Source organism: Telopea speciosissima, chromosome 3 (genome assembly GCF_018873765.1).
Source record: "Telopea speciosissima isolate NSW1024214 ecotype Mountain lineage chromosome 3, Tspe_v1, whole genome shotgun sequence".
NCBI lineage: Eukaryota > Viridiplantae > Streptophyta > Magnoliopsida > Proteales > Proteaceae > Telopea > Telopea speciosissima.
The window spans coordinates 38,301,352-38,314,015 of NC_057918.1; the positions used below are offsets into that span (position 1 = coordinate 38,301,352).

Sequence of the window (12,664 nt, forward strand, 5' to 3'; positions counted from 1 at the left end):
TAAAAATAGTTGTTTTTATTGTCCGCATACCAAACACAGCTTGAGAAAGTAATTACAAAACAACATCAACCCAAACCACCCCCCCCCCCCCCAACAAAAAAAATGGTGTAGCTCCATTAAAAGTGGCCATAAATTGGTGGGGTGATGCATCACAAGCTGTGAAGGGAGGGACTGCAGTGAAACAAATGCTGTTTAAGCAGATGAAACGAGAGTTGCCAGCAAGACTCTGGCAACCCCTATAATAGAAAGAATCAGGAGACCTTGCAATCCAATTGAGACTGCTATCCAGTCTTAACTACTTGCTTTGCTACCCTGACTGTTCTGAACATTACACATGGGATCCTGGGCAACAAACACACCATAAGATAAGTAAAATAAACCTTTATCTGACATGCACTGGGATGGTCAGGTCATAGAAGCTGCAAGGTTAGCAATTTTTGGGAAAAAGGCAACTTAAGGAGAGTAGAAACTGTGACTACAGGAATAAAAACCAAAATTGAGCTACTATAATTTCAATATTTTGCACATCCAGAACTGAGACATCATGAGAAAACCCTCTGTAAGTGTCTAAACAAAAGGCTCTATGGTAAGGGTTCACAAAGATGAAGAAGAAGAAGCTTAACTCACAAGTATTACAACCAATGTCCTATGGTAATCTCAACATGTTGTGACTTCAAGCAGCCGTCTTAATCTAAGAGGCAGCAGCATTTGAGTAGATAGGGTGAAGAACATGGCCTTCCTTGGGATGAATGTGCACCCACTTGCGACCACTCAACTTGTGACGTTCAAATTTGACACACCCTTCTTTCAGAGCGTAAAGAGTGTGATCCTTTCCCATCCCCACGTAATTCCCAGGATGGAAACGAGTGCCTCGCTGACGAACTATGATGTTCCCAGGTATCACCCTCTGCATGTTAGACAATCAACATTGATCTTCATAAAAACATTAGGTACAGAACAGAACTTAGGACTAGAAAACTTTCTAGTCTGAATTGAAAATACCTCCCCTCCAAATTTCTTCACTCCAAGATTCTTGGGATTTGAGTCTCGGCCATTCTTAGTAGATCCAGCAGTCTTTTTCGTGGCCCAGCGCCTGCTAATGAAGCTCAATCCTCCTCCAGAAGCATCTGAAACCTCAGATAAGCACCATAAATTGGTTGAAGCCAGGAGAAAAATAAACACCATTTCCACAGAAGATTACGTGTTTTACCCTTTAGGCCACTGTACACAGGTACATGTGTCACCAACTCTCTAAGGTTAACTCGTCTGCACAATGTTGTTGCAAGATTCATGATATTCATTTTTCAAGCAGACAAGCCTGAAAAGAATCAATGAGAATTACATGGATCAAATATACCAGGAACCAGGAAAAGGCATTTAAAAACACCCTCACCATTTCAAAATGAAAATGTAACTTGCAAAGTAGAGCAGACCAAGCAAGTGATATCATCCTTTGATGCTAAAAAACCAGTTTTATGTACAAATGTGCCATTGCATTATGTGAAATACAATCAACAAGAAATTATTCTACTGGAGGCAGTTCATCTTATTCCAATAAAATCAGTATTGTTTGATAACATCATGACAGAACTAATTACTATTATCTTTGTAATTCATTCTAAAAGCTTTGGATGATCCACAATATTATAGATCATTTGGAGATGGAAAACCATGGGTGACAGTTGTGGCGTTGCTATTATATGTTGCAGCAGTTAAAGAGGAGAAAAAACACAAATATCATTGATATCAATAAGGAAAGATTGTGTTCTGTTACGCTGTTAGGCTGATTAAATAAGATTATACTAGTTGACTTATCTTCCATCTCATCCTTGTTCTGTTATAAGGGTATTTTTGTAACTTGCTCCTACTAATAAAATCTATAAAAGGGAACTGTGGTGTAGTGGAGACAACACAGCTCTCTTCTCCCTTATTTTCTCCTCTATCGTTTCTTCTTTCATTCTTTTTCCATGTTTGTGACATTAATTTTCAGGGACAGTACAGTATATCGTCAAAGATATTTAGTTCACAATATTGATCTTCTACCCCTAGAATACATAAACCTATGCAACCACAAGCACACCCACAACCACTCACACTCACACACATACATACACAAAGTCCACTGAAAGAGAAGCAAGAAATAATGATTCAGACAGATGATAACTTCCCAGTGGCTTCACAAATCAAGGCTGTCTTTGGTTGGATTTCTATTTCAACTTTAGGGAGCTATTTCAATTTCACAGGTGGTTTGGTATGAGATGCAGCCAATTCCAAAGAAACAAATCGCCACCGCCCCCCTTCTCTGCAACATCTACTCCACCATCCTGTGCAACCCACTCACCACCCCCCTCTGTGCAACCCAATGGGTGTTTTCTAGTGGGCATTACAAACAAATTTCTTGGTCAAACTTTATCCAAAACATCACAATATCTAATAATAACCACCTATTTTCTTCTTGGATGCATTCCAAGCCTAGCCCATTTATGATTTGGTGTTTTTTTTTTTTTTTTTTGTTTTGGGGGGGGGAGCAAACCTGATAGTAGCCCATTTCATTTTCTGACTCTGACCAAATTCAAGTGAGTTTAAGCAGGTAGATTTAGATTGACGGGGTTGGTATCCTTTGTATTACTCCCAAGTCCCAACCCGACGTCCACAATATCAACCTCTATAATTGACAATTATTAGATCATTGGGGTCTAGATTCACCCACAGACCTGCCCCACCCCCTGTGCAACCCCCACACCACCCCCCTTTCTGCAATCACCTGAAAAGTAGACTGCTCCCGGAGGTGAATGGTTGAGAACTAAGAAGACAATGCTGGAGTTCTAATGTCCAAGGTGGTGGGTCCAACAGACGATGTTGGAGTTCTAATGGTCAAGAGACGAGCATTCTCGGAGGAGAAAGGTTGAGCGGAGTGGTCACGGGGTATATCATCTGATGATGGCAGTAGTGGGTTTGAAGATATTGGCGTTGTTGTATGCTTGAACCACCCTTCTTAGCAGCAATTTTCTTGTAATGGGCTTCAAAAGCATTCTTCTGAGCTACTAAACTTGACCTCTAGTCCTTCGTCCATGGAGCTTGAGCTAGAAGGAAAAAGACCATAGAGAAAATCTATTCTCGAAATTGAACTACCAGATGGATTTCTAATTCTTGAAATATTTTCAATTGATGCAACCAAACAATTTCAGTTTCTTGATCTAAAACCTGTTTATTGACTTATTTCAAGAAATCAATGAAAATTTGAAATTGAAATCCAACTGATGCAGATTTATCACCAAATTGGGCTTCTTTGCTTAAGAATAAGTTTAGGGTTGGGTTATATATATGTTGGGCCTTTGATCCCATGGGTTTTCTATGTAATAGGCCACTTTTATGGGCCTAAAATATGGGTAATTAGGTTGCATACGGGATTAGATGTTTTAGGGTCTTTTTGGTATCATTTTTCATTTTATTTATGGCCAATTTAAAAAAAATATTAATAAAAAGCCTTTTTATAAGAAAATGAAATCTGTTTGGTAACTATTAGACATAATAGAGTAGAGAATGAGAAATCGTTTGGAAAGTAGTTATCTATAAACAATTTTTAATGATAGGTGAAGAAATTCCCCCATCATCCATCTTCTTTTCCAAATCAACACAAAACCGCAAGGGGATGGGATTCTTCTGAAGCAGAAAAAGAGACCTCTCGACTTGTTTTCCATCTTGGCTTTTGGGGTTTCTCCCAAGTCATCCTGTACTGCCATCAAAGAGCTTGTAGCTGGAGACTCCGGTGGAAGAACAAAATGCGGGATGGGATCACAGGCTCTGGTGGTGATATTGTTGAGAGATACCAGAATAGCATCTGCACTATCTGACTGAAGTTCGGCCGGGCATTCGGGTCCTCTGTCCAGCACGAAGTCAGAATTAGTGCCAAATCCTCAGGCATGTTCTCTGCACTTAATCACACTTTCCCCTCTCTTCACCTCCAATTCCACAGCAGAGCATCAGATCTAATCTGTTCTACATCTCCAGCCATGGCTCTCCTTGTCGAGAAGACCTCATCAGGTCGCGAGTACAAAGAGAAACACATGTCTCAAGCCGATTTCGGTCATCTCGAGATTGAGCTCGCCGAGGTTGAGATGTCTGGTTTGATGTCTTGCAGATCTGAGTTCATCCCTTAACAACCCTTTAAAGGAGCTCCAATCACTGGCTGCCTTCACATGATCATTCAAACCTCCGTTCTCATTGAAACTCTAACTGTTTTGGTCTTCTCCACCCAAGACCATGCCGCTGCTACCATCGCTCGTGACAGTGCCTCCGTCTTTGCTTGGAAGGGTGAGACCCTTGAGGAATATTGATGGTGCACTGAGAGAGCTCTTGATTGGGGTCCTGGTGGTGGTCCGGATCTGATTGTTGATGATGGTGGTGATGCGACACTGCTGATATGGGGTAGGGTGAGGCGGGGATGGTGTGGGATAGGTTGCAGGAAGAAGAAGAAGAAGAAGAAAGGGGGCTTTTCTAAAATCAAACCAATTTTGTCTATTTTAACCTCAATTTTTGGGTCTAATGAGCATGTGCTGATTAACCAAGTGCAAAAATGAGACAAAAACGTTTTTGTCCAAAATCCATAATAGACTCTTGAGTCTATTATGATTTTGGGGATTTTTTCATTTATTTTAAATAAACTCCAAAAATGATACCAAACACATGAAAAAATGAAAATTGATACAAAAAAGACCCTTAGTTCCATACTTAATTTTATTTTGGTGTTTTTTTCATAAATTGAACCGGTTCAACTAATAGTTGAATTTAAGTGATTATAGTAGTTTTGTTTTGAGACTATTTCAGTTTCCTTATCGGTTTAAGTTACCTAATAGGTTAAGGATTGGGTTAGGCTTTTCATTTTTAGTGTAGGAATCTATTTTTGAGTCTTTTATATAAAGGTTGTAAAGGGGGGGGGGGGGGGGGGGGGGAAAGTATTGAACACAAAATTTGAAAAAGTTTTTGTTGCTCTCTTCCATTGAAGATTTGTCTTGTGTTTGATCAAGGCTGGTGGGATCGGTGTTTGATCCGATTGACACCTTGCGGTGGGAAGCCCGGGTGGTTCGTTGAAGGAATCGGTGTTTGATCTAATTGACACCTTACGGTGGAAAACCCGGGTGGTTTATTTTGGTTCTTTTGAAGCTCTCATTCAAGTTCAAGTTCAAAGATGCAATTTTTATTCAAGTTTCTCCTTCAAACAAGCTGCTGGCATGATAATTCTGCAACTCCAGTGAGTTTGAAACATTCCCCATCCCCATTATTCTTCTTCTAATCCTCTACAGCCCCAACCCTTGCTTTCCCCCCTTTTGTTTTCAACTTTCCCATAACCTAAATCCCCCACAGCCCATCCTAACTGTTAGTAGGGACTGTTTAATGTGTCAGTTATGTTCAGGGGTAATTTAGGTATTTTCAGTTTTCTTATTTCCTATTGTCCCTTAAGACATTATATATATTGAATGAATGGGGAGCTCACACACTAAGTGGAAAACTCCCAAGGGTTACACAAACACATCGATTCTCACTGTTCTCTTTATTCTTCTTCTTCTCTTCTCTTTTCTTATTTACATGGTATCAGAGCAAGATCTCTAATGTAGTCCTAGATAGACAAGAGTCCACTAGGAGCCAGGTAAAATCAGACCTTCTAAACAACTGGCCGATTGGGCAGAAGTAGGATTTTAGGTCAAATTCTAGGGTTAGGATAGGGTAATGAGAATGTAGTTTATATGATAAAACTAAGCAGGTTTTAAGGAGTTTAATGAGCTAGGTTTGAATGAGATTTTAAATTTCTGAAAATTTAGGGTTAGGGTTTTGGGTTTTAGGAATGATGGGGATGATGAGATTTTATGGTTTAGAGAGGAAAATTAGGCAAGGGGTTCTAGTCTTGTGTCAATGGTAGGGAGAGGGAGGTTCGACTGTAGTTTGGTGTGATTTGGATGGCTGGTTAGGCTTAGACAGGTTTTAGGGGTTTTGGGTTTTAAACTTTTAATGGTGTTGAAGGGGATTAGGGTTTAGGTGTTAGGTTAGGGCTGGAATGGACATCGAGTGGAGGGGATGATCTACTGGGACTATGGTGTGAATATGGAGTGGGTTTGATGATGGAATGAAGTTGGACAGTGCTTAGATTGTCCTAGGATTTGATGGATCGATGGAGGGTAATGATGGTTTAGGTTGGAGGATTAGAAGAAGAAGGTTAATTGCAGAAACTTGTAAAGTACTTACTGCTTTGCAGACTTTAATGGCAGCAACTTGAAGTTGAATAGAAGAGCCTCCCAATCTGAACAGATGCAAGGAGTCACTGGAGATCCACCAGCCCTTCACCTTGAGATTCACAAGGTACACTCACAAAAGGAGCAGAGCAGCAATAGCAGCAGTAGCAGAAAGCTAAGAGTTTTTTTTTTTTGAATTCAGAATAGTGGGGGAGCCTACCCACGATTTGTCTTATTTATAATCCATGGCCAATGGCCTTACACCTAATCAGCTCAGGAATAGAAGTCCTAGAGCCTGAATTCTATTACAAATAAAAGTCTGCCCTCTTCAGAAATCGTGGAGGGGGACAACTTAGCTTAAAAAAAATAAATAACTTAAAAGATCCTCTAAGGACCAATAGGAATAAAACAAATTCTAGCCAATAGGAAAAAGTCACTTAAATTGAACCGGTCAGACCATGGTTCAAATTAAGTATATAAAAAAAAAACTTAGTATAGAAGCAAAAAACTGAAAATTAAAACTAAGGCTCCTACGATCAGCCCGTAGGGCTGTTTCTTCTTCTTTCTTGTGCTTGGACCTGCATCAGCTCTCCCCAGCTTAGAAACATTCATCTCCGATGAATGGGTGAAGGCCATGTATCAATCATACAGCTCGGGGTCAAGCCTCTTGCAGTCATCTGCATGGATCCAAGTACTGTCTTGGCGTGGGCGACCTTTCCATTTGACAAGGAATGGTAACCAGTGCCATGTCAAGTGGCCTTGTGCATGTCATCTAGAACCTCCTCGATCACATCTTCAGTAGGTAGCTGGAGTTAAGGCAGCCTCAGCATATGTTCCGACTCACCATCATCTGAGTGATGTCCCATATACAAGTAAAGATCAGCCACATTAAACACATTGCTTATGCCCAGATCAGCAGGCAACTCGAGAACATAAGCATTGGGTCCAATACGTTTCAGCACCTTGTATGGACCCATCTTCTTTGGATGGAGCTTGTTGTTGACACCTGGGTGGTGTCTCTCTGGGTTAACCCTGACCATGACCATATCTCCAGGCTTGAATTCAACAAATCGGCGATGCTAATGAGCTGTAGTCATATAATGATCAGTGTTGAGTGCTATTTTCCTTCGAACATCAACGTGCACCTCGGTGATGTGGCGTAGGAACTCATCTGCTTCTATGCTTACCCTAGCTTGAGGGGATAAGGGAACAAGATCAATGGGACGTTTGGGCTGTATCCCAAGTAGAATCTCGAAAGGTGTATGTCTAGTGGTTCTGTTCACAGAACTGTTGTATGCAAACTCAACAATGTCAAGGATGGAAGGCCATGTCTTCTCGTAATCTCTGACCAAACACCTCAATAAGTTACCAAGACTCTTGTTTACCACCTCTGTTTGCCCGTCAGTCTGTGGATGGAAGGCAGTAGAGAACAGTAGCTTGGTGTTTGTCTTCAGCCATAAAGTCTTCCAAAAATAACTCATAAACTTCACATCTCGGTCAGAAACTATAGTACTCGGCAGCCCATGAATGCCTATCTCCTTGAAAAACAACTTGGCAATGTGGGAAGCATCAAGTGTTTTTCGGCAAGGGAGAAAGTGAGCCATCTTGGTGAATCTGTCAACAACCAAGATGGAATCAAATCTCTCACGAGTAGGGGGCAGCCCAAGCACAAAATCCATGCTGATGTCAACCTAGGGCTGGTGAGGAATCGACAATGGTGAGTAGAGACCCGTGTTCTGCTTGGCACCCTTAGCTAGCTGGCAAACTCGGCATCTCCTGATCATAGTTATCAAGGCGGCAAGGCGACCATGGCGTTTGAGGGCCTTCGTAAGCTCCTTGGCGATAGGGCGGCGGCAAGGCAGTGGCTTGGCGAACAAGGCGTTTTAGTGTTCTTTTTTTATATAACCATTTTATTAGGCACAAATAGCATATTAATTTTTATATAATTCTACTTATATACTAAATAAATATGAAAGAATTGAAGTATATAATCAAGGAATTGCAAAATAGCATAATCATAGAATTACAAAATCAGTGAATCACATAATTACAAAATCAATGAATCACATAATTACTCACTCACATGATGTTAGAATTATAAACTCACATAATCACAGAATAAATAGTTACATAATCACAGATTGCATAACTTACAATAACAGATGCATTTCATAAATTATACTAAGGAATGCACAATTTACATTGAATCACAGAAATTACAGCAACAGCCACTCTGGCAGCAGCCAAAGCCACCGGCCACCACTAGTAGAAGCCAGCCATAGAAGAATAAGAATAAAAAAAAAAAAAAAAATAGAAGATGCTCAAACACGGAACAAAGAAGAGGAAGAAGCTAGAAGAATAAAGGGAAAAAATGCAGCTGCCAAAGCCACCAGCCAGTCGCCTGAAGAAGTGAAGAAGCGCTGCCGGCCGGAAGAAGAGAAGAACTGAAACCGAAAAAAAAGGACACTTGCTGCTGGCCAGAAGATGCTGCCGGAATGCCGGAGTAAAGGAAGACAGCGGTGCCAGAAGATGTAAAAGGTCACCACTGCAAAAGGAAGAAACACAAAGAAGGTTAGAAGAAAAGGGTTTAGACTTTAGAAGAAGAGAAAACAAAGGCACAACACTTCCCGTGGAAGCTGGAGATGTCGCCAGTAGGGGTGGAGACTGGAGACAGGGTACTGGAGACATCGCCGGTGGGGGTGGAGGCTGGAGATGGTTAGAGAAAGGGTTTAGACTTTAAAAGATAGAGGTTTAGAAGGAAAAAAAAAAAAAAAAAGCACAATACTTACCTTCAAGGCTGAAGATGTCGCCGGACGCCGGTGGAGGTTGAGGCTGGAGATGGAGATGTTGGTGGAGCGTGGAGAGTGAAGAGGTTAGAAGGGGTTCAGATTTTTGAAGGAAAAAAGAAAAAAAAAAAAAAAAAAAAAAAGCACAATACTTACAAGGCTGGAGATGTCGTCGCCTCGCCGGACAACAGTCGAGGATGGGGACTGAGAGGGACTAAGGAGTAAGGTCTGAGGGAGTCGCGACAGTCGCCCTCGCCGTTGCTTCTTTTTCTCCTTTTCTCTTTCGCAGGTTTTCTTTCTTTTCTTTTGGTTATGGGTGAGACCGTGAGGAGTAAGGACTTTCATATTTTTTTTTTCGTTTTTGTTTGGCTTAGGTGATTCCATGTAACACAATATATAGAAATAATGTATACAAGCCTATGAAAATATAAGAAATAGAATAAAACTCTACATATTTTAATTTTGTTTTGTTTTTACATGATTCGGTGTATCGCAGTGTACGAAAATCATATACACAAAACCAATAAAAATATAGAAAATAGAACAAAATGCAAAAAATATAATAAAATAATGAAGTAACGCCTTTCCACTAAGGCGCCTAAACGCCTTGACCCTTCAACACCGCCAGGACGCCATGGTGACGCCTTAATAACTATGCTCTTGATTACATGCTCTACATCCTTGGCTAAGTGAGGCCAATAGTACCGATCAGTCAGCTGTAAGATGGTTTTGTCTTTCCCAAAGTGTCCTCCCAAGCCTCCTCCATGTAACTCCCTAATAATGTGATGGCGTAGGGAAGAATCGGGAATGCACATTCGTGTTCCGAAGAACAAATAACCATTATGTAATGCATACTTACGGTGCTGTCCAGCCTGCTTCAAATCAGCATATCTCTGATCTACTTGATGCTAAGTGCATGGGCTGAGAATGTATTCAAAGTCAGTACTTTTCTGCTCAATGCATCAGCCACTGTGTTCTCCTTTCCTGACTTATACTTTAAAGCAAAGTTGAACTCCTGTAGGTAGGCAACCCACTTCACATGTCTATGGCTAACGGACTTCTGAGAGTAGAGGTGCTTGAGTGCCTCATGATCAGTGTATAGAACAAACTCCTTGCCTATGAGGTAATGTTTCCAATGGTGCAACATAAAGTTCAAGGTCATAAGTAGAGTACCTCTGTTTGGCATCATTGAGTTTCTCACTGTAGAAAGCAATAGGGTGCCCACCTTGCATCAAAACCCCTCCTAGACCAATATGAGAAGCATCTGTAGAAACTTCTAATATTTGGTCAAAATTTGGTAAGCGTAGCACTGGAGCTTCAGTCATCTTTTTCTTGATCACTTGGAAAGCTTTGTTGGCGGCTGCTGTCCATTCAAACTTTCCTTTGTTTTGCTTGGCGCACTCAATAATAGGTGCCATAATGGCACTGAAATTGCGAACAAATCTCCTGTAGAATGATGCCAGCCGATGAAAACTCTTGACCTCAGTGATAGTCTTCGGAATAGGCCATTCAACAATGCTTCTGACCTTCTCCGGATCTGCCTCGACACCCTTTGAAGACACAATAAATCCAAGAAATATAACCGTGGGCAGCATAAAAGAGCACTTCTTCAGGTTGATGTAGAGTTTCTCCTGCTTGAGTACCCTTAGTACTTGTTTCAAGTGGTCAATGTGCTCACCTGGATGCTTACTGTACACCAAAATATCATCAAAGTAAACAACCAAGAATTTTCCAATGAAAGGACAAAGCACCTGTGTCATGACTCTCATGAATGTGTTGGGTGCATTCGTCAACCCAAAGGCATAACCTTCCACTCGAACAAACCATCCTTGGTCTTGAAAGTTGTCTTCCATTCGTCTCCAGGGCGGATACGAATCTGATGGTAGCCACTTCGAAGATCAATTTCGGAGAAGATCATAGAGCCGGACAGCATGACTAACATGTCATCAAGTCTGGGTATAGGGAACCTGTACTTGATGGTGATTTTATTAATAGTCCTTCTGTCCACACACATTCGCCACGATCCGTCCTTCTTTGGAGTCAATAAAGCTGGTACAGCACAAGGACTTAGGCTCTCTTGAATGAAACCCTTTTGGAGCAGCTCTCCAACTTGCTTCTTGAGCTCATCATGCTCTGTAGGACTCATTCTATAGGCTAGCAGATTTGGTAGAATCGATCCAAGCACTAAATCAATGGCATGCTGAATATCTCGTAATGGAGGTAACTTATTGGGCCACTCCTTAGGCACTACATCAGCAAAATCACTCAACAACTCCTAGATGGGCTAAGCTAACTTGACTTCAGGTAGGGCAGCAACTTCTTGTGTTACCACAGCTAGAATCAGACCTGTATCATGGCTGGTCTGCTCAAATTCCTTCTGTGGAACAGCTAATACTTTACTTTCAAAATCTGTCCCCTTCTGATTTGTGCGCATGGTCTGGCATTTGCGCATCTCTGAGGGTAGATTAAAAGGGTTTAGAATGATCTTCTGTTCCTTGTGTTGGAACACACACTAATTTTTTCTTCCATAAATAGCAACATTGTTGTTAACTTGTCATATAACCAAGGTCTTCCCAATAAAACATCAGTCATCTTCATAGGGATGATGTCGCACCAAACCTCTTCAGCATAGTGTTGGAGCTGTAAAGGAACATAACACCTTTTATTTACCTCTAATTTGTTGCCATTGAGCAGAGCAACCTTGTAAGGTAGAGGATGCTTTTCACACTTCAGATTGGCCTTCTTCACATATCCTTCAGAAACCACATTAACACAACTGCCACTATCAACAATAATCTGAGCAGTGTGTTCTCCAGCCCTCATACGAGTATAGAATATGCAGCTACATCGCCAATCTTCACCTTCAGTGTAAGCCATCAATATTCGTGCTACATGTACTCCTCGGGTATCTTCATAATCTTCACCCAAGTCTTCATAGTAATCAGCCCCATCATCACTATCATCTGGGGGTAAGGCAAATAAACCTTGTTCATCTTCCTTGGCATGGTGGCCTAACTCATTGCAGTGATAACATCTACGGGAGTCATTGCTGACCATAGGGGTTTTGCCCTTGTTATCCACACGTGGGGGAACGTAGGATGAGAAGTATTACCTGTAGAAAAGCCCGAACGTGTAGGACCAGCAGCAGTATTGCTAGGTCGTGTGTAGCTAGAGGTAGTAGGTTTGGAAGCTGGAAAAGATTTTCTGGTGTCGACAGCTAGGGAACCAAACCTCCTATTATAAGCCAATAACTCTTCAGCCTTTAATGCTTTCTCAAAGCAATCCCTGACATTCTTGACATCAGCTACTCTAATCCCTCTGATGATATTAGCCCTCAATCCCAATCGAAACCGAGATAGTATCTGAGTGGTACCCTCTCTAGTGCCAATACGAGCATAAAAGGGCATCAAACTTCTGCATGTACTCAGATACAGTCATAGTCCCTTGTCGTAGGGAGTTGAATTGATCCTGTATTTGTGCTCTGTAGCGCCTGGGCAGGTATTTCTCCCTCAAGTCATATCTAGTTGAAGAGAGTACTTTGAGTGGTACTTGGCTTATCAAGTGATAGAGGCCACTGCTTTATTTATAGGAAATATCCTAGGGTTGACACACCCTCAATTATATTGCATTAATTACATCCACTAACTATTA

At 41.3% G+C, this 12,664-nt stretch overlaps 1 protein-coding gene across 1 annotated transcript; it reads right to left on the minus strand.

Moving 5' to 3' along the window:
* Positions 1 to 486: 486 nt before the first annotated feature.
* LOC122656183 (50S ribosomal protein L27-like) lies at positions 487 to 1,347 on the minus strand. Its single transcript, XM_043850649.1, has 3 exons — positions 1,211 to 1,347; positions 1,003 to 1,127; positions 487 to 907 (listed from the first exon to the last, which is right to left on the minus strand). The coding sequence occupies exons 1-3, from the start codon at positions 1,299 to 1,301 to the stop codon at positions 692 to 694; spliced, it is 432 nt and encodes a 143-aa protein (XP_043706584.1). The 5' UTR covers positions 1,302 to 1,347; the 3' UTR covers positions 487 to 691.
* Between the last annotated feature and the right edge of the window lie 11,317 nt (positions 1,348 to 12,664).

Excerpts from the sequence above, each read along its gene's own strand:
- LOC122656183 (XM_043850649.1), bottom strand. The coding sequence starts at position 1,301 with ATGAATATCATGAATCTTGCAACAACATTGTGCAGACGAGTTAACCTT. Across the intron at positions 1,128-1,210 it reads TGTGTACAGTGGCCTAAAGG|ATGCTTCTGGAGGAGGATTG; the intron begins GTAAAACACGTA and ends CTGAGGTTTCAG. Across the intron at positions 908-1,002 it reads TGAAGAAATTTGGAGGGGAG|AGGGTGATACCTGGGAACAT; the intron begins GTATTTTCAATT and ends TCTAACATGCAG.